The sequence below is a fragment of the Bemisia tabaci genome, chromosome 5, assembly GCF_918797505.1.
Source record: "Bemisia tabaci chromosome 5, PGI_BMITA_v3".
Taxonomy (NCBI): Eukaryota; Metazoa; Arthropoda; class Insecta; order Hemiptera; family Aleyrodidae; genus Bemisia; species Bemisia tabaci.
In genome coordinates this window covers 50,432,987-50,456,118 of record NC_092797.1, presented here as the reverse complement: position 1 = coordinate 50,456,118, position 23,132 = coordinate 50,432,987, and the positions used below count along the sequence as shown (strand labels likewise).

At 36.3% G+C, this 23,132-nt stretch overlaps 1 protein-coding gene across 6 annotated transcripts in view; it reads left to right on the top strand.

The window, feature by feature from the left end:
* cora (erythrocyte membrane protein band 4.1 like coracle) overlaps nucleotides 1–22,565 on the top strand; it is a 101,696-nt gene extending 79,131 nt beyond the window's left edge. For all 6 annotated transcript variants that reach the window (XM_019043203.2, XM_019043212.2, XM_019043195.2 and 3 more), the window contains exons 4-18: nucleotides 4,323–4,470; nucleotides 5,169–5,244; nucleotides 5,681–5,725; nucleotides 6,231–6,410; nucleotides 6,832–6,984; nucleotides 7,345–7,530; nucleotides 8,748–8,920; nucleotides 9,791–9,966; nucleotides 11,884–13,515; nucleotides 14,651–14,761; nucleotides 15,661–15,774; nucleotides 16,721–16,825; nucleotides 18,646–18,867; nucleotides 20,040–20,241; nucleotides 21,545–22,565. In XM_019043203.2, the coding sequence (XP_018898748.2) occupies nucleotides 4,323–4,470; nucleotides 5,169–5,244; nucleotides 5,681–5,725; nucleotides 6,231–6,410; nucleotides 6,832–6,984; nucleotides 7,345–7,530; nucleotides 8,748–8,920; nucleotides 9,791–9,966; nucleotides 11,884–13,515; nucleotides 14,651–14,761; nucleotides 15,661–15,774; nucleotides 16,721–16,825; nucleotides 18,646–18,867; nucleotides 20,040–20,237 (3,519 nt within the window). In that variant the 3' untranslated portion in view covers nucleotides 20,238–20,241; nucleotides 21,545–22,565. The remainder of the gene's footprint in view (nucleotides 1–4,322; nucleotides 4,471–5,168; nucleotides 5,245–5,680; nucleotides 5,726–6,230; nucleotides 6,411–6,831; nucleotides 6,985–7,344; nucleotides 7,531–8,747; nucleotides 8,921–9,790; nucleotides 9,967–11,883; nucleotides 13,516–14,650; nucleotides 14,762–15,660; nucleotides 15,775–16,720; nucleotides 16,826–18,645; nucleotides 18,868–20,039; nucleotides 20,242–21,544) is intronic.
* The last annotated feature ends 567 nt before the right edge of the window (nucleotides 22,566–23,132 follow it).

The following is a 23,132-nucleotide window of genomic DNA, read 5'->3' as shown; positions in this document are numbered from 1 at the left end:
TTCTTGATTCTCAGTTACCGTGTTTACACTGTGAAGTAGCTGAAAATTTCACGTGGAGAGAGTTGGATCCATGATCAAAAACTCCCAGTTAGAAGTTCGAAGTTTAAATGGACCGCGTTTCCGGACCCTTTGCACAATCAAGTGGACTGCATTTTGCAATTCGGAACTATAAATTCTGGCCCGGTTTAAAAACAACGTATGTGCCATTAGTTTCCCCTACGCACATAAGTGTTTTTTTAGATGAGCCAGAATTTATAGTTCCAAATTGCAAAATGCAGTCCAAGTGTATTTGCTTTACTTTAAAGCCGAAGTTTTGCTGTTGGTATCCAAGAGAGCTCGATTCCTAGAAACATCGACAGTAAAACTCATGCGCTTAGAAGTGGAACATCACGAAGAAAGTTGATTCAAAGTCAGGTAAAAAGTCGCCTATTTTTTTTTTTAAAAAAAAAAAGAAGAAAAAAAAGTTGTTTAACTATCGGCTGCACTTGACCGGATTTGATTCGGACGTATTTATGCTGAAGATACCATGAGCATTAGGATTTCCTTGCAACTTAGTTCCTTTTAGCATAAATAAGTCTGCTTCAAAAACACAGTCGTTGATTAAAGAGGAAGAAAATAAAAACAACATGTTAGTCTCTGAGTAAGACACCATCCCCCAGCGCGCTCGTGAAGATGAACCAAAAAAAAATAAATACAAGAAAAAATGGAAAAAAAACACTGCGAAACGACCATTTTCAGAACTTGGCGAAAAACTGCGGCGAAAGAGGTTTGACTAAAATCCAGACTGTGTCTTACTACTTGTTTGCTAGTATCGACTTGTCCGGGAGACGGAGACGCAACCACCCTAAAAAATGAACGCAGAGCAATCTTGTTAATTAAAACGGTAGAAAATTGAGCGGTCTCATGCAACTCAATTTCCGTTGGCTTTCTTCCGGGCGCGGCCGCCGCCGGTTTTAGGTTGTTTCCCCTTCATCCTGCTCCCTCTACCCCCGCGCACCTGTGCCCTCCCGGGCTCATTTCCTGCCCTTTCTCGTCTTTCTGTTAACAAGGAGAATCAAGTCATCCTACGGAGTTCGATGATTGCACAAAATTAATTTGCCCTGAGCCCTACTCATCCTCCTACACCTCTGGAAAACTATTTAAAGAACCTATTGGGGGAAAAAAAAAGATTTCGAACCTCCTGGTCATCCCGTTAAGTAACGTTATTTGCATCGCCGCACAATGGATCGGGTCAATAGGAGAGGTCGGACAAAATTTGGAAACTTTAAACGCTTACAACTCCGTTTATACAAATTTTTGAAGTTCTGAAAGTGGTTCCATCGGTTTCCTCGTCAAATTTTCTTCAAGAAGCACCCCTTAAAATTATAAATGTGACGAAATAAACACCAAAATTTGCAGTTTTAGTCAAAACTTTAATGTCCGACCTCTCTAATTGACTCGATCCACCGTGCGCCGTCTCCGAGACGAAAGAACGTAACTACATATCAACGGCGCAAAATTTCTATTCAAAATTGTTGTTCTTGCCGAGCAGTGTTTAAAACACACGGCCAAACAGCAATTTGCCGGCAAGAAACCGCCTATGGCCGCTAAGAAAATCGTTGTTTAACTTCGTTTTCGGGATTTTCCGGCGCATTCTGCACGATGCTCCCGACTCGTGGCATTTCGGAAGGGCAATTTTTTATTTTGGCTCCTCTGGAATCTGAGATGGCCCTAAGAAGAAAAGTTGCAGGCCAGATGGCTGCTGACAACGAGACTTGATGCCGAGTTTCAAACACTGTTGTCAAGAACTGACGAACATTTTTAACCGAATTTTCACGTAGCTTTCTTTTCAAAAAATCACTAATTTCGAATATGAATTTATTCCTCGTTAAAAATTGAATTTTTCCAGTCAATTTTGCGACCTTCGAATGGGGTTGCGTTCTTTTGTCACAAAAACGACTTCAACATGCTTCATAAGTGAAAGTTTTATCCAAAAGTCAGGGTATTTACAAATTTTGAAGGAGAGTAAGGAATGGGCTCGGAAAATAATGAAATTATGGTTGGAGAGTAGACTTTTTTAGACACTTGTTCAGGATTTTGTCTCGGTGGAGGGGATTAGAGATCCTCTTGCTTCTTCTTCTTTTTTTTGGGGGGGGGGGGTGGGCATTCTGCTACACTACTACTACTACTCCTACGTTTCGTCTACGATTCTACGTGCCTGGCTCTTCTCACAAGACGATATACTTCGAAATATTTTATTTCTCACCCTGTCGAGTGATGCATTTCAAGTTGAGCCCATCGCCCTGTTTCCGAGCCCCCCAGGGTTATTTCAGAGCCGAAGCGTTGACTAATGGCTCAAAGCGCAGTTACTTAATTGATGCCGGCTTGCATGTTTACGGGAGCCATGCAGGAGTCGGTGTTTGGGTTGAAACGTTAGGAGCATTAATGCATCTAATGGAAGGTTGTATGAAATTTATGCGCCTGGCGCCACCAGGCAGGCCAGGCTCGCCTCGCCTCGCTCGCTTGTTCCTGCCTCCCGTTTTTCTGCGAACAATAATCATACGTTATTCCTGAACCCTTGCTCCATTAATAAGGCAGAGCCCGCGTTTCAGCCGCCGCAAAGTGGATCCAGTCAATCGGAGAATTTCGACGTGAAATTTTTGACTAAAACTACAAATTTCGATGTTTATTTCGTCACATTTTAAATTTCAAGGGGTTCATCGAGAGGAAAATTTCTCGAGGAAACCAATAGACCGTATTCGATAACGGTTCGATGTATCGTTTGGTTCAAAACAATAGAACATAACCTCAAATCAAACTGTAAGGATTTAAGTTGGTAAAGCTGAAAATGAGAAATTTCCTGACAATTTCACTTTGAATTGGCATTTGGTACTCTAAAAAATAAAAAATCTGTTACAAAAGACCCGTTCTCTCAGATTTCTGAATTTACTTTTGAGGCTATGTTTATGTTTTGAACCAATCGATATCGATACAATCTCACCCGTTTGATGTATCGAATACGATCTATGGAACCTTTTTTAAAATCTCGAAAGTTTGTATGAACGGAGTTATGAGCGTTTAAAGTCTCCAAATTTTGTCCGACCTCTCCTATCGACTCGATCCACTGTGCGCCGCCACGTTGAGCGACCCAGTTACTCTTCCGTGACCCCCGTGGGTTCATCACCCCCCCCCCCCCAACCCCGGGGGTTACCCGTGACAGAGCGCTGTCGTGCTAAAGGCCTTATGAACATGCTGATGTTGCTGAATTTCCTCCGATCGAAATTTTATTTTTGAGGAAAGTTTGAAATATTCCCCCTCGAAAATTTCGGATGCCTTGGATCGAATTGCGAGTTAAATTTCCTGCGAAATCGGGGGGAGAATTTTGATAAACTCTCCTGAAAATTCGTATTTTGCTTGAGGAAATTTGGCAACGCCCGAAGGTTTTTACGGTGTTCTTCCGTAGCACGGAAGTATGCTCTTTTTTATTTCGCAATGCGGCCCATCGATCCGCCCGTGATCTCTGCATCGATTTGGACCGTCCTTCAAGGGACGCTCCGTGTTGTGCTTTGATGACGATTTTCGCCGTTTCCCTGCCTTAAAGACGTAACTTTTTTTTTTTTTTTTTTTTTTTTTTATTTATTGTTTCTCAAACACTAGATATTTAAAGACGTAACTGCACATCGGAGTTGCCAAATTTCTACTCGTAAATTGTATTTTTCCTCGGCAACTGATGGATAGTTCTCACCGAAAATTTCACTGATTTTTCTGCTAATCATAATAAAAAATCAGCAAAATTTCGACCGGTTATATTCTTGTTTAAAATTTAATTATTTGAGTCAATTTTACAACCCTAGGATACAGTTATGGTTTGGGACGTCCAGGGAGGAGGGGGGGGGGGGGGGTTGTCGAAGTCTTTCGTCAAGGAAACGACGATTTGTGATTGGGAGGGGCGTAATATCAACCCTGATCTGAGGTGGGGGAGAGGGGCTAAAAGTTGTTAGGAGAACAAATTTTCTTAAGGGCTAGGGGCAAACTTTAAAAAAAAATTTCCTCCGATACCGTAGAGTAGATCGAAATTACCCTCAAAGAAAGGTCAACTCTAAAATGGAAGGGGGGACGATCCGCCCTCGTCCTTTCTCTAAAAAATGCCCTCAGACCAAAGGGGAAAAGTAAAATTTAAATGGCTCAAAATCAGGGAAAAATCGCGTTTTTGAATATCGAACGAGTCCAAGTGACTCCAAGCGTCCTGATTTGTCCCGAAAAAATTACTCTTTCCTTTTATGAAATAGTAATCTCAGATGATTGTCGTCTTGCATTACATATTTTTTTATTTTCTGTTACAGAGGAAAGCCAAGGGTGAAGAACTTTTCGAAGAAGTATGCGACTCATTAGATTTATTAGAACGTGATTATTTTGGTTTGTCCTATGAAGATAGACATGATCCACACAATTGGTTAGAGTTAGACAAAAGGATCTCCAAATTCCTCAAAAGTAAGAATCCATGATCAGATTTTATATATCTGAGGCACTTTCTCACTCTCTCTCTCTTTTATTTTAAGCCCTGAAAATAATCCAATTTTTTATTTTTTAATTTTTTTTTTAAACTCATGATTTAAAGATAGTGAGGACCAGGCAGTGTTTGCGTTCATTCCATCAAGAATTAACTTTGCTTCTATAACTTCCAAAGGATAAGTTCAAAATTCCGATGCATCAGGGATATACCTATTTCAAAAGGAGCTAACTTTTTCTGTTTTCAAAATTTTGAGGGACCGTAGAGTAGACCTCTATTATTTTTTCAAAAAGAGAAGCTCTGCCTTATCTCAAGATTCATTATTGGAAAGGTTGTTAAGAAAAGAAAATAAGAAAAAAAAATTAGTGCTTTTTACCATCTCACAATTACAGCCGAGTAAATTTTTGAAAATTTCCTATTTATTTTACAAAAGTGGCCTTGCTGAAACAATGAGATGTTATAACATTTGGCAAGTTTTGAAATTTTCTTTCATAACTCATTCATTAGCGACGTATCACTCGATTAAGGAAGAAGGAAGCCTTTTTAACCAAAATATTACGTTGGGAAAAAGGTATTTGTCCCTTAGTCAAACATTAAATAATAACAAAGAGTTTTAAAATAGGCCTTTTTCTTATTTTTTATACAATCATCATTTAAAATTTTGTGCTTCATTTTGCAGATGAACCATGGAAGTTCAATTTTGAAGTCAAATTTTACCCTCCAGACCCCTCACAGTTACAGGAAGACATAACAAGGTATGCTTAAAAATCCATCCTTACACATTTTTACAGGCAATTCTACTGTTAATTTAATCTGCATCAGTCCTTCAGAACCATATTTAAATTGAAAAAAATGTCAGTTTCTTTGCAATGACATTGGTAATTTAGATTCCAATGTTTTGAGAAAGGAAAAGGATTGAGAATTCATCAGCTCTTGCATCAGATAGTTAGAGTTTGATGTTTTCAAGTTTTGTATTTAATATCAAACTTGATAATTGCAAGGTGAATTTTTCTCCTTAAGTTTATATCATTATAATACTTCCTTTCATCAGAAAAATTGTGAACGGCTGTCTTTTACAAGTAACATTATCTGTACCAGCATTGAGATCAAAATATTTTGTTTCTTGGACTTCATTCAATTGCTTAATTTTTTAAAGTCATTCAAAGTATTTTGTATTTTTTCTCATTACAGATATCAACTTTGTCTTCAAATACGCAATGATATTCTTAGTGGAAAGTAAGTACTAGAACAAACGATCTCTCTAAACTTTCTTATAATTTCATATTATCTTATTGAATGTGTTAGAAGCTGTACCCTCTTATACTTAAGCAAATTTTAAGGTCCCAGATAGAGAAAACATGATGATACATAAGAAAAAAGAAAATTCAAGAGCTCAATACCGCAAAACAAAAATTAAGCATCAGATCCAGACTCTTAACGTAAACCGGAAAAAGGGTTTGTTCATATCATGGCAATCCAGCCTGAAAACTGAAGCAGAAACTTTTTTAAGGTACCATGTGTTTTTCACTGTGTTGAGACCAGGTTTTTCAATGAATAGGAAAAATTGTTACCAAACAATTTAAAAAGATATGGCAAATACACAAAGAATTTTTACAATTGGAAAAGTCAGCATTTGTATAAAATGGTATCATACCCTAAAATGAACTTAGGTCTCAGTATCTTTAATTTTTTCTGTATCAATTGAATGATGTAATTTTCTTTTCTCGTTTTTATCTTTCAGATTACCGTGCTCATTTGTTACGCATGCACTACTTGGCTCATTTCTTGTTCAATCAGAACTTGGAGATTTTGATCCTCAGGAATACAAAAACGGTCCAGATTATCTAAGAGACTTTCAGTTTGCCCCGAATCAAACCCTTGAACTAGAAGAGAAAGTCATGGAACTTCACAGGACTCATAAGTAAGTAGATTGGATTGAGTAAGCTGGTTCACGTTTAATTGAATTTCATTGATACCTTGTAAAATTTGAATTCTTCAAGGTCTCTTTGTAACAAGGAAGAAATTTTCACAGGAATTTTTGCTCTCAGCTGTGGTTCATAATTTCAACGGGTGTATTAGTAATTTATTGATCTTTATTTGGGGAGGGGGAGGGGTTCAAATTTCAACTTGATCCAGGCATTGGTGTCTCATGAGGGTAGTGTAGAAAGAGAAAAAAATCTGGCAAATTTAGTTATGCTTTCTCCGCAGTGTTCAAAGAGCGTCTAAATTTAATATCTTACTTTTGTTGTACTTCTTGTATTGCTTCTTACAAATATATGGATTTATAAAAACTTATTTTTTTGTTTAATCATTTTTGTTTGTTTTTGTTTCCTTTTTTTCAGGGGTCAAACGCCAGCAGAAGCAGAGTTACAATATTTAGAAAATGCAAAAAAATTAGCTATGTATGGGGTAGATCTACATCCTGCAAAAGACTCTGAGAATGTTGATATCATGTTAGGTGTTTGTGCGTCAGGTCTCCTTGTTTATAGTGACAGGTAATTTTAGACGATTTAGAAACATTAAATGCTAACGTCAACATTAAACACAGTAGCATTAAACACTTAAGACGAATTTTAAAATTTGCTTTTTTCGAAAACTCTTTTACATGGCTCAGAGATTTGTTCCTCATAAAACTTTTTCTTCTGACAGCTGTCAGCTTATGTATTTCGGCTTGGGTGTATTTCCTGAAATATTGAATGTTTGTGGATCTATGTCAGAACCTATTTTAAGTCATTATTAGGGTGAGAATGCAGAAAACTGTGATTAAAATAGGCTAAGGAACTTATGAGTTTTTCAATACTACTTTTCATCATATGCTCTGCCATCGTACTAGATTTTTTTTTTTTTGATTCTAGGTTAAGAATAAACAGGTTTGCTTGGCCAAAAATATTGAAGATCTCCTACAAGCGTCACAATTTCTACATAAAAATACGGCCAGGAGAGTTTGAACAGTACGAATCTACTATTGGATTTAAATTAGCAAATCACAGAGCCGCAAAAAAGCTGTGGAAGACTTGTGTAGAACATCACACATTCTTTAGGTAAGTAGCATTATTTTGACAATTTTTTGGACTCTGGCAGCTTTTCACATTCTAGAAATTATTTCCTCCCTCTGTTTTGCATAAAATTGAGAGGAAGTCAACAAAAGTATACGCTTCTCATTGTTCAGATTCATAAGCTTTGAGGAGTCTCAGCAAAATTTTGTTGCTGGGTTCCTAATGGGTTCCTTTCCTTCTTTATCTAAGATACATTCAGGTAATTTGTCCGGGGCTCTTCGTATACGATATATTTCATCGATTAAGTACAAAATCTGGGTAGATTTTGACGTTTCAGCCACTTAAAAGGACAATAGCCCTTACGTCTGAGTCCAAAATGTAATCTTCAACAAAAAAGAACCCCGCACAGAGCATGGGGTCAGCGGCTCTCTATGAAAGTCGATGAAACTTTAATAGCTTGATATAAAGTTCAAAATTAAGGGAAAGCCAAAAAATTAGCTCATTTTTGCGAGTAGAAGCCGAGATATTCGCAATTGAATCCGGACTATTTTTTATCATGCCGCAGCATGGCGGAAGAATTCCGAGTCCCCTCTCCTCTCGTTGTTCGGCGTTCTCGATCAGACCTCACGTTACTCACGTGAAGATAGGTGCTTATGCGCTCGGCCGGTGCGAATGCCGTACTCCCTCCCTCTCCCCGCATCTGTCAATTCTGTTTCAGCAACTACATTTCAGATTAAACCGACCGGCGGCGCCGACATGGGAGAGGTGCGAGAAGCAGGGAACTCCATATTGCACAGCCCGAACGGAGCGTCCTAATCAAAGGAGTGAGTGTAAACAATGCGACATCGTAGTTACCTGGTGGGGAGAGGGGGTTTCCTGGCCAAAGTGCTCAAGCAAGTTAAGGCGACACGGAGAATTTACCTCCGCTGCACAGAAAATAGTGCGGGTTCAATCGCGAATATCTCGGCTTCTACTCGCAAAAGTGAGCTAATTTTTTGGCTTGCCTTAATTATGAACTTTATATCAATCTATTAAAGTTTCATCGACTTTCATAGAGAGCCGCTGACCCCATGCTCTGTGCGGGGTTCTTTGCTAAATTCAGAGTAATTTAAGCAGGGTCTGACTACAAAAAAATGTTGCATACAATACAGAGGTCGATCAAGGTATGTTTTTTTTGTAGCCAAATCCTGCTTTCATTTCTCCAAATTTTGCGTCTCACTCATCATTATGCATTTCATATTTAATTTGTGTTTCTCTTGTAGGTTGATGACTCCGGAGCCAGTTCAAAACGCAGGCCTTTTCCCTAGATTCAGTTCCAAGTACAGGTATTCAGGAAGGACGCTCTATCAGACAAAGAAAATGCCAATCGAACGTCCCGCACCTCACTTTGAGCGAAGTTTAAGTGGCCGTAGGCTTACCTCTAGGAGTATGGATGGTTAGTTTTTCTTTCATCATTCTCTGTATTTCTTTTATTTTGTGTTTTTTCTCATTTTCAAGATGTCAATACAAAGCAGTATTTTTTTTCTATCCTTCTTGCTCATTCTAAGTTACATCTTGAAGGCTTATTTTGGAATTCTGCTTAGCTCTTCTGAAACTTCCCAATTGACTTTGCTGAAGAGAGATGTCTTGTCATTTAAGACACTGTTGATAGGTCACTCGTAGTTTTTTCCTTCTTTTCAAAAGCGAAAAATTAACTCAAGAAGGCCTATTTTAATTGATACCTAATACTGATATTGATGGCTATAGTGCAAAACCATGTATCTTTGTCTGTGACATCGCAGACTTCCTGTCATACTTTTTTTTTCCGCAAACAATTCAACGAATTTTCTTGAACATTTTTTTGATTTTTCCTCTTCATTAGCTGAATATTCTGCATGAATTTCATATTTTAAAGTTGGCTTATTTCTATTCAAAAAAACAAAATAGGAGGGAAAATTTTGAAACACCCCAATGGAGATATATGGTTTCAGATTTTGGCTCCCAATGTGACCAGAATCAGCCTGGCTTCATAAGATGTTGCCTCTTTTTCCCTAATGTTTTATTTTTTAATGAAAGAACGGAGCAACATTCTATCTTGAAATTTGTTAGTATATTCCTGTACTTTACACAAAATTCCTGAAAGTTTTAAGTTTTTATTCTACTCAGTTTCCTTCTAAAAAAATATGAGATGAAAGAAAATTAGGCAACAGGAAATGCCGTAGGCTCACTCTTGTTAAATCCGTCTATTTCTTTATCGCACATTATTTTTGTGTACGGGCGCAAACATCAACTGGCTAACAAACATCTCTGTTGGTTGGGTTAACAGCTCTAGGTGATTCTCCGCAACACGTGAAGGTTGACTTCAATGCAGATGCAAATAAAAACAAACGGCACACAATGTCCCACCCTCCTCAACATATATCAGAAGCAGAAAATAATAGCAAAGAAAAACTGAAGCCAATGGATAATTTTAAATTAGCCAAGAAGTTCATCAAAGGCAAAGTAAGTTTTATCAAAATATATTTTATATTTTCAACTTTTTGGATTAATCAAGACAGTGGTTTTCTTGTCTAGTGGTCTACTTTTATCGGTGAACACAAAAAATTTAACTTTTTTTCTTAATAATTGCCCAAGGAATTTCATTGGATGTACCGCATTTCTTGCAAAAATTAGATAAGGAATTATCTATTATGGGATTGAAGTTTCAACCATGTCTTATGATTGATAGTTGTCTCATAGAAAATCGCTATTTTTGGGACTCGTACTTTACTTCTTTTATAGATGAATCACGATTTTCTTACCGATGTAGAAATTGATTGGTCTACATTGTAACTTAGTTCTATGTCATAAACACCGAAGAAGCAGTTTAACCTATTTTCTGTGAATGACCACTGCTTAAAACATTCATGAGTGTTTTCGATAAGCAGGAAAAAGAAATAAAAACCGAAATCTTCATAGATTTTCCGTCACAATTTTGCTTTTCAATTAAAAGAATCTGTTAGAATTTCTCTGTGTTTTATATTTGGTGATTACAAAAATATTGATGAAAAATTGTCATTTTACCACCACGGTGTGCATGTTTACACTTTACATCACTGCTAATAACTTTGCTGCACTTACTAACAGCCATCACTTTAAGTAATTTAACAATACAATTTGTCTAACGATAAAGTTTAGCAGCTTTTAAGATATTAATTCTGTATATGCTTTGATAAGACACCATGTGCACATTTTTTTGCAGTCATAATTGTATTTGGATATTATAACTCTAAAATTTTTCTTCGTCGACTATATGCACACGCTTCTATTTAAAAAAAAAGAACAAAAAAAGGCTTTTACAGAATCTTCATTTCCCTTAAACATCAGGACAGTTTTAACCGGAATTGATGTGTACAGTGCATGAACATGTTATCTAATGTTTTGGTGATGATATAAAAAAGAAAAAGTTGCAATTCTTAAAATTAAATGGGAATCGATTGCCTGAAAATATTAAAAAGCAGTGGTGTGAGTAAGCAAATTACATATTTTGTAATACTTTGAAATTAGCTCCATTCAAAATAATGAATACTGTTTTCCATTACCCATTTCTCTCGAAATGTTAACCAATATACTTTGAACCATTCAAGTATTACATTAGAAACTTAGGGAGCACGAGGGTAGGTTAAGAGCAGTTTTACCTCAACCCCTCGCTGAGAAAAAATCATATACTTCATTGAAAATTATTTTTGTTAACTTTTTCTGGGCTTTCTCAGTTATTTTCTGAAAAATTAGCGTGGTGGGGGGAGGGTCAAGCCAAACTAATTCAATTCCAGAAGGAGGCAAGAGGTTGTCTTCCGGGTGCCTTACAAAGGGGAGGGGGGTCAAAAAGTCAGCTAAAATACCTTACGGAACACTTCATACTTGATGTTCATAATGTTCGCTGGATTTAATTTTTTAAAATCAAAGAGGAATTAAAGTTTGTTGCATTGTAATCAAGTTAAGTTAATTTCGGTTAAAGCTGTCCACCCAGTCAAACACCGTTTCATCAATTTTTGAATTTTGAATAACCATTTTTGAATACAATCAGGGGGAGAGTGATAGTAGTGCAAACTCACTTAGCTCGCTAGAGGGTGATTACGAAGCCGATCCGAGAAAACCGCCACGAAAACCTATGAAGGTGAACAACATAGTTGGATTATGCATGTGTTCAGTTTAACTTGTCATCAGCAGTTTTTGATCCTACCTGTTTTTTCTACCAGTTTTTGATTGTGCATGACTTGGATGGTTTTTCGTTATTTCAGAATACCAATTTTGATAACAGCATGTTAGAATGTCAAACCTTATTCATAACTAAGTATTTTTCTTTTGTGACATTTATAGTATCTTATTAATGCCTGCTTTTCTTATTTTTTGTTTGTTTTTTTGTTTTCATTTTATTAGCTTCTTTCATACACGAGTGACTCGAGTAATGTAAGTAGTCCAGTTTCGCAAGGGCCTGGCTCTCCTCATTCACCCACTTCACCCACAAGCAATCAACAATCCCCGAACAGCCAGCAAGCACTGAACGACAGCAAAGAGAGTGACGTAACTTCTCCTGGATTACCAGGATACACTAAGCAATACGATTATGTCGAAGAAGACAAGGAAAAAACCAAAAGGCACAAGTTGATTGGTGCATTCTCCTACGATAAAAAAAGCAAAGATAAAAAGAAAGGTGACGATAAGAAAGCAGCTGCTCTCAGTAAAGAATCAAGTGTTGATGAAAACGTACCGCCAACATCACCAACCAAGAAAGCAACAGGGTTAGCTTTTTCGTACGCACCAGGTGAAGCACAAAAGTTAGCCCAGTCGGCAGCTGAAAAACGAAAAAATTTTCTGGAGAAGAAGGACAGCTTCAAAAACTCTGAGGGAGGTTTAACAACGGTGGCACCGAACGCAAGTGAAACTGGTTCCCAGTCTTTTTTAGCGCGAGAAGCTGATGCCTCCAGGGGAGGTAAAGCGAGTGACGAATCGTCGAAAACGCAAGTGCCAGAGGTGAAGAAAAAATCTAAGTTAACTGATATATTGAATACACCTGGAAAAGACAGCGGGAAAGGTGCAAACGTGAATGAACCAGGTTTACGAACACCTGGTCTTGATTATGTTGAATCTGCGGCCAGAAAAGAAAAATTGAAGAATGGAAGTGAATCCACCACATTTGGCACTCCTCATATCGGTTCACAGTTCAGTAAGACACCAACTGGTAAACTTTTTCAAGATGATGTAAGCCGGGACAATATGTCCCCTGGTGCCAAACGTGCTTTTGATATGAAGTCTGGAGGCATTTTTCAATCGGGCGGCGCAGGTGGAATTGGACGCGCTAGTCCCACAAGCGGAATTGGACGTGCCAGTCCAACAGGCACTGCTGGCAGTGTCGGCACTACAGGAAACACAGGCACTGGTCCCTCAGGCACCACAGGGTCTTCAATTTTCGGTAGCACGGGTAGCATAGGTAGTGCTAGTGGCACAACTGCAGGCAAACCACCCGCTAAAAGTGGGTTGAGCAGTCGAGAAGCTTTTTTATCGTCAGCCCCAGCAGCAACTCCAGTCGCTCATAGCAAAACTGCTGGTACGGCGCAAAGCGCAGCTTCTCCTGTGACTGGAAAACGTCAAGAGGATCTAACACCTGGATCCAAGTCAATTTTTAACAAAGATTATAGAATCAGAGATCCCGACCCAGGCCTTGAGGGTAGTCCATTTCCGTATGGAGGTGCAGGAGATTCAACCGTTATAGCTAACAAAAATGATCAGCTGCAAGATTTTATCAATCAGGAGAAGTCCAAAATACCCAAGAGCACCTCTAAAATTTCGGACACACTCGGTTCAGGGGGCAAAGGTGATGAATCCCCTAGCGAGGATTCAAGTCTCAATGGAGGAGGTAAGCTATTGGCCTCAAATAAAACACCACTCATAGTGAAGACTACCACAAAACAAACAATGGTGAAAGATCATGAGGGTCTGAAGCACGATATTGAGGAGAAAGTCGAAGACCTGCAAACTGGAGCGTTTACAATTTCCACGCAAACTAACAAGGTAATATTCCTTTATTTAAACACTGATTAGAAAATCCTTACATTTTTATCGCTTTTTCAGTAAGTATTTTTTCTACAAGTGTTTTGCCGAAAACAGCCTGCTTAGTATTATTTTGAATTGCCAGCAGTCTGTACATCTCACTCAATGAATTTTTAAGCAACAAAACATTGCTACTACATGAAAGGAAACTGTTGCGGGTTCCCCTTTGATTTTGAAAGAAATTCTGAAGTTAAGTATGTATGTTATCCTTGTAGAAATCCAATCATTTTGAATATCGGTCCAAGCTAAGCTTTCAGCAATGTAGTTGTTAAACAGCAAGTAGCTTGATTTTGCATTTGCTGATCTAGACTTAGAGGATGTTTTGATATGTTCTGTGTGCACAAAAATGAATTGCAATGAAGAAATATTAGTTTTTTGCAACCCTTTTATTTTAGTTTTTTTTTTTATTTTAAATAAAATAATTTAAGCCTTGGTACACAGTAACACTGTGAATCCGATTGTTTATTTATCATTATTTTCATTTCATTAAGTTCACATGCGTTTTCTTATAAAGTTTTCGAAAAAATCTCTGAGAAGTAATTTATATATTCTTGTACATATTTACTTTCAATGCTTAACCAAAGACAGCTTATTTTCTGCTCCTCTCTAAAATTGCGCAAACTTATTTGGCATGGACTTGATCATAGATGAAAATAGCCATGAATAATACGAGAAGCATTTATGTACAATTCAACCAGACATTAACAATGTGTGTCCTAAAGACAAAATGTACGGGGTTAACCCTTAAACCTCTAAATTTTTCAATTATTTTTGAACCTGAAAAATCCAGAAAATCCATAGTCCTGTAGAAGTAGATTTTTGCATCATATTTTGTCATTTGATTAAGTATTCAAATCCAAGGACGGAAATTTAGTAAAGTATTTGAAAGCCCAATGCATTTTTCAAGCAGATCTCGGGCTCCTATGTGTGCGTAGTTATTTATTTGAATTTACCAATTAGTTTGACCAAAGTACCTTTATTGCTTTCTTCTTACTTAAGCAATGTTGATTTTGCAACATTAATTTAGGTTTTAGTGCATGGATTTATTGATTTGTTTTTGTTTTTTTCCCCTCTCCTTGAATGATTCTGAATGCAGGCAGAAAATTTGGACGATGGAGGTCGGTCACCTCATGTGACAGCAACTGCTGTTACAACACGAACAGCAACCACCCACGAGAACCTTGAAACCAATGCTAAAACGAGCCAAGTAATTTATTTTGCAGTATTTAATTTTAACTCGGTTTTAAGTAGTTTTTATGTAAAGATGTCTATGAGATTTTAAATAATCTCAAGAGTCGATGCATTTTATTTTGTACCGATTAGATTGTAGCGTAGAGTCTTCTTGTAATTTTGTCATTATTTTTATTTCAAATTAAGAATTGGTCCCTGCTTTCCACTTAACTCCTAAATGATTAAAATATTGAGTCTAACTAAGGTACGTAATGAAAATGTGTTTGTTCAAAAGCTTGAATAGCTCCTGGAAATTTTAATCACTCGAAAGCTTGACTGAAAACCTCTATCAAGCTGGTTCATTCCTCACTTAAAATTTTGTTTTATTTACTCTCTCTAAACCCCTGTTATAAGGACATTTCAAGTTGAGGAAATTCAAAATTCGTTTTGCACACCCCTGATCAGGGGAATATGAACCTAAGAGTAGGAATATAAAATCTTAACCTGATTGGTTTCTGTTACGAGTCGTATTCAGTCTCTTTGCTTTATATCATCTTCAGGTCCTCTCTAGAGGTTTGTAGTTTGGTTCACGATTACATTGCAAAAGCAGACAAATCGCATGTTCTAGAAACTTGTCAGGGTAGAGATTTCACGTCTATACTCTTAAGGAACTTCATGAACATCTTATAATTCCAACATTAGTATGTCAAACGGTATTTTGTTAGGGTCTGTTTCCATCCTATTCCGATCCTCTGGAAGAATTTGATGGTTTTTGAAACCGAAAGAGTGCTAAAAACTGACTTAGTAACAATGGTTGCTGAGTTAACCAAAATATTTAATTCAGATCATGTTCTTTTGGAATATTCTGAGAAATGAAAGAGAGATTATAAATTCGTAGGTGTTGTAGAATAAATGTAATTTTGTGTATTATTTTAGGTTGAAGAGAAAACGGTGGCTCATACCACTACCACCAGCGGTAAGAGACAAGAACAGCGTACCGTGACACAGGAAGTGAGAGCTACCTCCACAATTGTTGCCGATAACAACCAAGTAAGTAATGATTTCTTGAACAGTCCCTGTAATTCTTGAAAGAGCTCATCTCAAGTACTCAAAGTACCTTACCTCCCCTCAATTTTTCTCGTCCCACCAGCACATCTCGTAATATAAGCGCTGAAAACCAATGAAGGAGAAGGCGTGGGAATATAGTGTAATTGGGAGCTCCAGGAAGTGTATCATTTTATTGCTTGTCTAAAGTTGTCTAAACCTTGTGTAATTCAAAATAAATCATTGGGAAATATAAAAAGATTTTTGCTAATTAGTTGTGATCTATTTTTTTTTTCATTCAGCAAATTATTTTCTCTAAGAAGCTGCCATATAATAGTTAAAACTTGTGCGAATAAATTATAAATCTTGAAGTACAAATTTTTTGCCAGCAATAGGAAAGAATTTAATGAAATTTCGTTTGGTATAATCTTAGAGGTGTAAACATTTTCAATGATAAGAAAACATCAAAAGTACTCAAAGATGTTCTGGGATAGCGGTTGTAGTAAAAAATCCCCATAAAAAATACAAGAGAACAGTCAATTTAAAGTTATGGCAATTTAGGTTTTAATTTTTGTCGCCTAGTTTTATACAATACATTGTTAGTTTAGAAAATTAGCTGTGTTTTCTCTGCACTGTTTGTTCAATCATTTCGCTCAACTTTTTAATGCTCTTCAGGTTATCAGAGTAATAGCTGAAAATAGTGTCAAAGTGAAAGTCATCAATGTATGAATGTGCCTTAAGTTATTGATGTTGTAGATGTGATCACAGGCTTATTGATGCATTGATGTCCTTCTTCATTAGTTTATTTTAGCATCCACTTAAGCAAAAAATCAAGCGCTTTTGCCGCCATGCTATTATGATGTTAGTTGATTGTTTGCATTCATCACAAATTTTATCCTGTGTTTCGCTGTGATAGTTAATTCATATTTTTTGTTGCTTGCATGATGCGCAGTTGAGTAGACAGTCAAGTAGCTCAAGTCTTAGTTCCAATGATTCTGGAACTCCAATTGATTTTGAGGGACCTGAGGACGCTGCTTATTCAAATTCTAACTTTCAGGTAGCTAATCACTGCTTAGTATCAGAACATATTCTTGCTCATTTCTTGTTCATATAGTTTTAATTTGCATTTTCTCACAGCAAACAGTTAATTCCTTTGAATGGAATGGACGAGCAGAAAGGGTACAATATTCAACACCACAACATTTGTTTTCTCATCCAAATTTTATGGAGAATTTTCATTAAAATCTTGTGATACAAGACATAAGTCAGAAAACAATTGTTTTCGTCTGCTTTGATCCACACTTCCCCTTCACGAAAAAATCAGAGTCTACACAAATCAAACCAAACACTAAACTGATTTTGGTATATTTTAGGTGAAAGAATTTTCCCACTCACTAATTTTCTTTTGACATCTTTCATCAGAAGAGGAAGGAAATGTGTATAAAATCAAACTCTACTTAGTCGCTAATGCATACGTTAATTTCAGTGCCTAATTTTTCCAACACTGATTATAGTTTATTTTGGGAACGGGAAGTTTAAATTTACTGTTTGTAATGTAAACTACAAAAATTAATTTCTCTTTTATGGGTTAGTTTTAGAAGTATTTGGAATGTTTAACATGTTCTCCGTGAAATTTTGATGAGATAACATGTGTTGTAGTCAATATCTTACCGTATCCAGTGGTCCTTTGGCATCCATCGGCCTCAAGTAAACCAAGCACAGGTTCTGAAGATTTTTTCACATTTCTTCATCTACAAAAGAATACCCAGCGTAGTCTGCTTTGCGTTTTCATTTTTGCCACTACTATTTTAGAATAGGCATTCTTAATGCAGGGTCTAAATTCAAACATATATTTCAGGCTTTCTTTGCCTTATATGTAAGCAAAGAGGGAAAGATGTTCAGTGAAGAGTTTTATAGTATTTATCTCATACTTTGCCTGACATTATTGTCCTTTTGAAGGTACCTATTTGTTTTAATTGTAGGCAAGAAGAGCTTGTGTTTAGAGGAGAATTATTCCACACAAGCAGTTCTAAATATTAAGGGAGTATTAATAAAGCGATGGATAATTTTACTTAAATTTACTTTAATTTTACTTTTTTCAATTTTTTAATATGTCTGTGCAAACTTTATAAATTGCTTTCTTTTAAAAAATTGTGTTTGCGTCAGAATTACATACGGTTAAAAATTCTTAGGTAAAAAATTACATTCCTAGAGGGCTGATTTCTTCTGTTTTTTGTTGCACCTTTGCAAACCTTGAAATTCTTAGCAAATGTGAATTTGCTAAGTACTCTCATTGTACACTCCAATTTTTCTCTTGAAATTTTGGCAATGATTAATTTCGGGGAATTGTTCATCGGCCATCCAAGGTTTGCTAAGTACTCATACCAATGGTGAAATTCCCAAACAACGTATCTTGTTTTGAGACATTGCAGACTTCTTCTCATACTTTTTCTTTTTAAATGGAGAACTGCTCAACGTCAATTCTTAAAAACTGCTGTGATTTCTCATCGCTGTGTGAAGGGAATTCAAGAAATGATTTTAATTTTTTCTCCTTTAAAAAACAAAACAGGAGCAGAGATTTTTAAATACTGCCAACGACATACGTGGTTTGGAAGTTTCACTGTCAATATGCAACTCTATATTTGCAAGATGACTTCTTTGGATTATCTGATTTCAGTTATCAAATAATGTTTCATTATTCATGAAGAAGATTCATTTGGAAAATCTCCTATTAATAGGCATTTTGTGACCCTTAATGTATTTCAGCAGGATTCTGTCTTTTTTTTCTCTTTTTCTCTTTCTTTTTATCAATGTTTCTCATTGAAAACTAACAAGGGTTGAAGAAATTCTATCAGAGACTCTAACTTGTTTTTTCAGCGAACCAGCGGCTCTGTTGAACCAATAATTCAAACAGAAGCAATGCTGTACAGTGGAAGTGGAGGTGATCCATCTGTAACATCAACATCCAACGTTCCCCTCGTTGCCACAGAAACGAGGAGAGTTTCGTTGGGTGCAGACGACAATAGCTACAATTTGAGTGATGGTATTGTAAGCTCAAAGACCATTAGTAGCAAAACCCGTACCGTCGAGACAGTTACGGTAAGTTCTTCTTTATTATCTTATGGATGGAAAAAAATTAACATTAATTTTTCTTGATCTGTTTGACCACCCGTATTTTTTTTGTATCAGTTCCTGAGGTCTGCCAATAATTTTCTCCCTCTAGAAAATTTATGTAAAAAATCTTGACAAGATAAAACGTAAATGGTTCACTGTTTGGCTTATTGATAGTGTGATGCGAGGGAATCTCGTACTTGCTAAGCTGGACGGTTACATTGCTGTCTGAAGTAAGAAGGCGGCAAGCCGATTCCAGATTTTGCAATTTTGTTCCCAACAAAGAGCTCCAATAAAAGAAAACCTGAGCAATTACATGTTTCTTTCTTTTGGTATTAGTTTTCAATGATACAATACAGTCATCTTGGAGATTTAGAGGCTGAATATTTATTGGCTCTCTTGAAATAGATGTTGGGAAAATAGTTGAAAAGCCGAGGAAATAGGCATGGAGTTCTTGCTGTGAAAGGTAGTAAAGATGACAAACACCGAATTGGTCGCATCAGGATCTTGATTGTCTTTTAGCCAGCATAGAGGCACTAGAAACTGAGAGGGAAAATTGTATGAAAAATAAGAATTTGAAACTTTCCAGCGAAATTCCATTGAATACTTGAATTCAAAGCTATCTTTCATGAAATCTTTTGAAATGTGAAGGGCAATTTCACGACAAGTAACATATTTGAATGGTCAAAATTTATGCACAGTAAATTTTTTTAATGTGGAAGAATAGTTCTTTTTTATCTTGCTAACAAAACTTGTATTCAATCGCTCAGAGTCAGGGTATCTACAAATCTGGAATTTTGGAAAGCTCGGGAATAGTGCTGATTTTTTAAGGGCAGTCCGGAAGTACTGGAAAAGTGCGGAAATTCCGCAGAAGGTCTGGAATTTCTTTCATTTTTTTATGATTTTTGTCGCAACTTAGGCGAGAAATTTAAATTTTTGGAATTTTTCGATTTTCGTCAGTTGGAGGTTGGTACTGAAAAAGTACTGAATTTTCCTGTGGAGGAGGTACTGAATTTCTTGGGAATGTACTGAAAAAGCACTGTAAAAGCACCGATTTTTGGCCAGCTTGTTTTAGTAGACACCCTGAGATTTTGTAACTTTTTTTTTTCAAGCTCTGAATGAATATTGCTTCAATCCTAATTGAGTATTTTTTTTTTCAGTACAAGGTAGAAAAAGATGGTGTAGTGGAAACACGAGTGGAGCAAAAAATCACCATCCAATCTGACGGTGATCCAATCGATCATGATAAGGCATTAACTGAGGCTATTCAAGAGGCAACAGCAATGAACCCGGACATGACGGTTGAAAAAATAGAAATTCATCAGCAGCAACAACAACAGCAAGACCAGGAAGAATAGGAAGGTATGTCGTTATACAAGTTAGTTTCTTCAGTAAAGTTTTCTCTGTAGTAACACTCAATTCCCTTTGGTAATTTGCCTAGAAAGCACATGTGGATGGCTAAATTAAAACATGTGGCACACGGAAAGATGAGAGCTTTCATGAACTAGAGCTTGCTCTTATTTTAAGACGAATGCCAATCTCTCATTAGCTCCAAATTAGCACCACTCAACAGGCTAATATGTGCAATCAGATGGCACCATTGATGAGTGTTGATATTAACAATGCTTGACATTTGTCTCGGTGTACAATGAGCAAGTTCTAGCTGTATTCAACTATGTATTTTTGTACCTCCTACACTCTTATTTTGAAAAAGTCTCAATTATTTTCTCCAGTCCAGAAACATAAAAAATCAAAATAAAGAAAAACCTGGTTTTAATGGCAGTTTTGACTTTCAAACGTAGAAGACTGCTATCATTATGAATGTTTTCATCCTGAAAAAACACTCAAATCTTTTTTACAATTGAAAATGGTGTTCACTTCTTCAGACCTCAAAACAAACTAGGGTTCTTCACCGAGAAATCTCTACATGCCCAAAAATTTTGGGATAAAATCCTATTTTTACCGTTTTAGCAGTAACCTAATGTAAAGAAAAGTTCAAAAAGGAGAGGCAATTATTAGGTGTCGCCGACCAGGGAACCCAGAAAATCAGCAAGGGTTAGAGAGAATTCAGGTAGAGAAAATGTGTACCTGGGAGAGTCGCGAACTCCAATGTAAGATTGTGATTTTTTTACTTAACCTCACGGCCCTTTAACACTGAGTCCTACAGCACTCTCTCCTGGTCTGTAGTGAATTTTTCCCTCAAAAATTTGAACCCTATCGATCTTTATTGATATTTTTCCCATAGTTATGTTCATTTTTCCTTTAATGACCGGGAATAAAAAGTCAGGAAGATAGAAAATCCAAGGATCAAGGAAAACCTAGAATGTGAGACAGAAGGAAATTTTACTAGCCCCCTGAACTCAGACATTTTCTTCCCACAAGCTTTTTCCTGTTGTATCTTTTCCAGGGAATGATTGGTCAATGTTGTCTCAGAATTTTTTTGTGACTTTCCAACGTTCTATTAAGATAATCTTGGAAGGACCCTGAGCAATTCTTTAAGATAGTTATCTGTACTGATGAATAAATAAAGAATGAGTGAGTGCTTGTATCATGAAATGTGTTCCTTCTATTTTTAGTGTGTAGTCAATTTTCGTCCCCCCTTTAATCGAAGTTTCCCCAGGGAGTAGGTAAATAAGTAACATGAAGTTTTATTTATTATTTGTAGGTTTGACTTGTCCAGAACAATCCTGTCGCTTTCACCGGATACCATCAGTATTAAGTTTTCATTCCGTCTATATCTTTTGGATATTGTTTTCTTTTCATTGTTGTGTCCATAGTGTTGAAAATCTGTATTATACTTTTTCATTCTCTAGTTTAAATTACTCCACAATAAATAATTTGTTTATTTTTTTTAATTTAAAACATTATTTTGTTGTTACTTTTTATGTATTATTTAATACTTTTATTTTTTTAGTTGTTATCGTTTCGCTCTATCACAAGTAACACTTATTTGCATCTGAAACAATCCTCCAGAGATTTAAGCATTCTTTTTGACTACAATATCCAAATAAGTATTGATTTGACGCATGATAGTTGTTTCTTTGCCCAAAGAAAATAAGGTTCAATTTATCATCTTTGAAAATTATTTCTCTCCTCTTTTCTTAAATCCTCATCCTCTGTCGAAAATGTTGCTCCCTGTAATTTATGTGGCAATCAAAGGGCGGCTGAAAAGCTCTAAATGTTGTAAGATCTCTAATTGGTCATCATGTACCATGAATATTGAAGTAAAGTATGTTTTAGTCTTAAGAAACTTTATGAATCACTATGGAAAAGGAGCTATTCATCGTAAAGGGTGTTACTCCTATTAATATCTAAGTTGCAACGTCTCTGACGAATACATGGTTCATGCGGCCTTGAGAAGAGGTTGAGAAAAAGTATGATTCTGACATATTTTTTCAAGGCTTGAAAGTGCTTAAAAATTGTTTGAATTTTACTCTTTGCTGATCGTTAAGTTTTAATGCTCCTTGTCAAAAAATAACGAAGGATTTGATGTTAAACAGACTGTTTGGAAAGACATCCTATAATTAAGAAAACAATCGCCATTTATCTTATAAGCGGACCACAAATTGCTGACTTGGACTCTCGATATAGGGAGAGTAGGTAATGTGTGATTAGAAAAAATTCCCGAAGAATTATGAAAATTCTTCAAGAAATGCTTGGTTTTGTTATTTCTGAGGTCACATGAACCATTTAATATCTGTGTAGCTTGCAACTGCTGTAGTTAGGGAACAGAAATGATTTAATTTTTGTTTTTTTGCTATTTCAGTATTGTACGTTGGCCTTCTAATGCCAGTTGCAACTCATCAGTACAGAAAATTAAGTTTAAAATTAATTTATAAGTCTGTAGTTTTCACTGTATTGACCAAGGCTGTACTTGCAATTTTTGCGCTTGGAATATTTTAAGTAAGTCTACCTTGCAAAGAATATTTACAATGAATTTTGATTATTCCTGAGACTAAGATTGAACAAAATGTTAGACAGTGGGAAGTTTCCTCCTTTTTGTATGCAGTTAAAAAAAGTACGAAATAAGATTATTTGTAAGAAAAAGAAGGCTGAAACTTTTTATCCTCTCCTGAAATTTTCGTCTGCCCTTGTAACAATGAAGTCAACTAGTTCATTAAGGAAAAGTAGCATACAAATGATTTTTTCAATGAACACGGTGTTAAATGAACTCTTGGAGTGCTTCAAGAGTTTTTGAAGTTAATTTTTTTATTTTGTGAAAAACCCAGTTCAATTTTGTGGTAAATACAAAA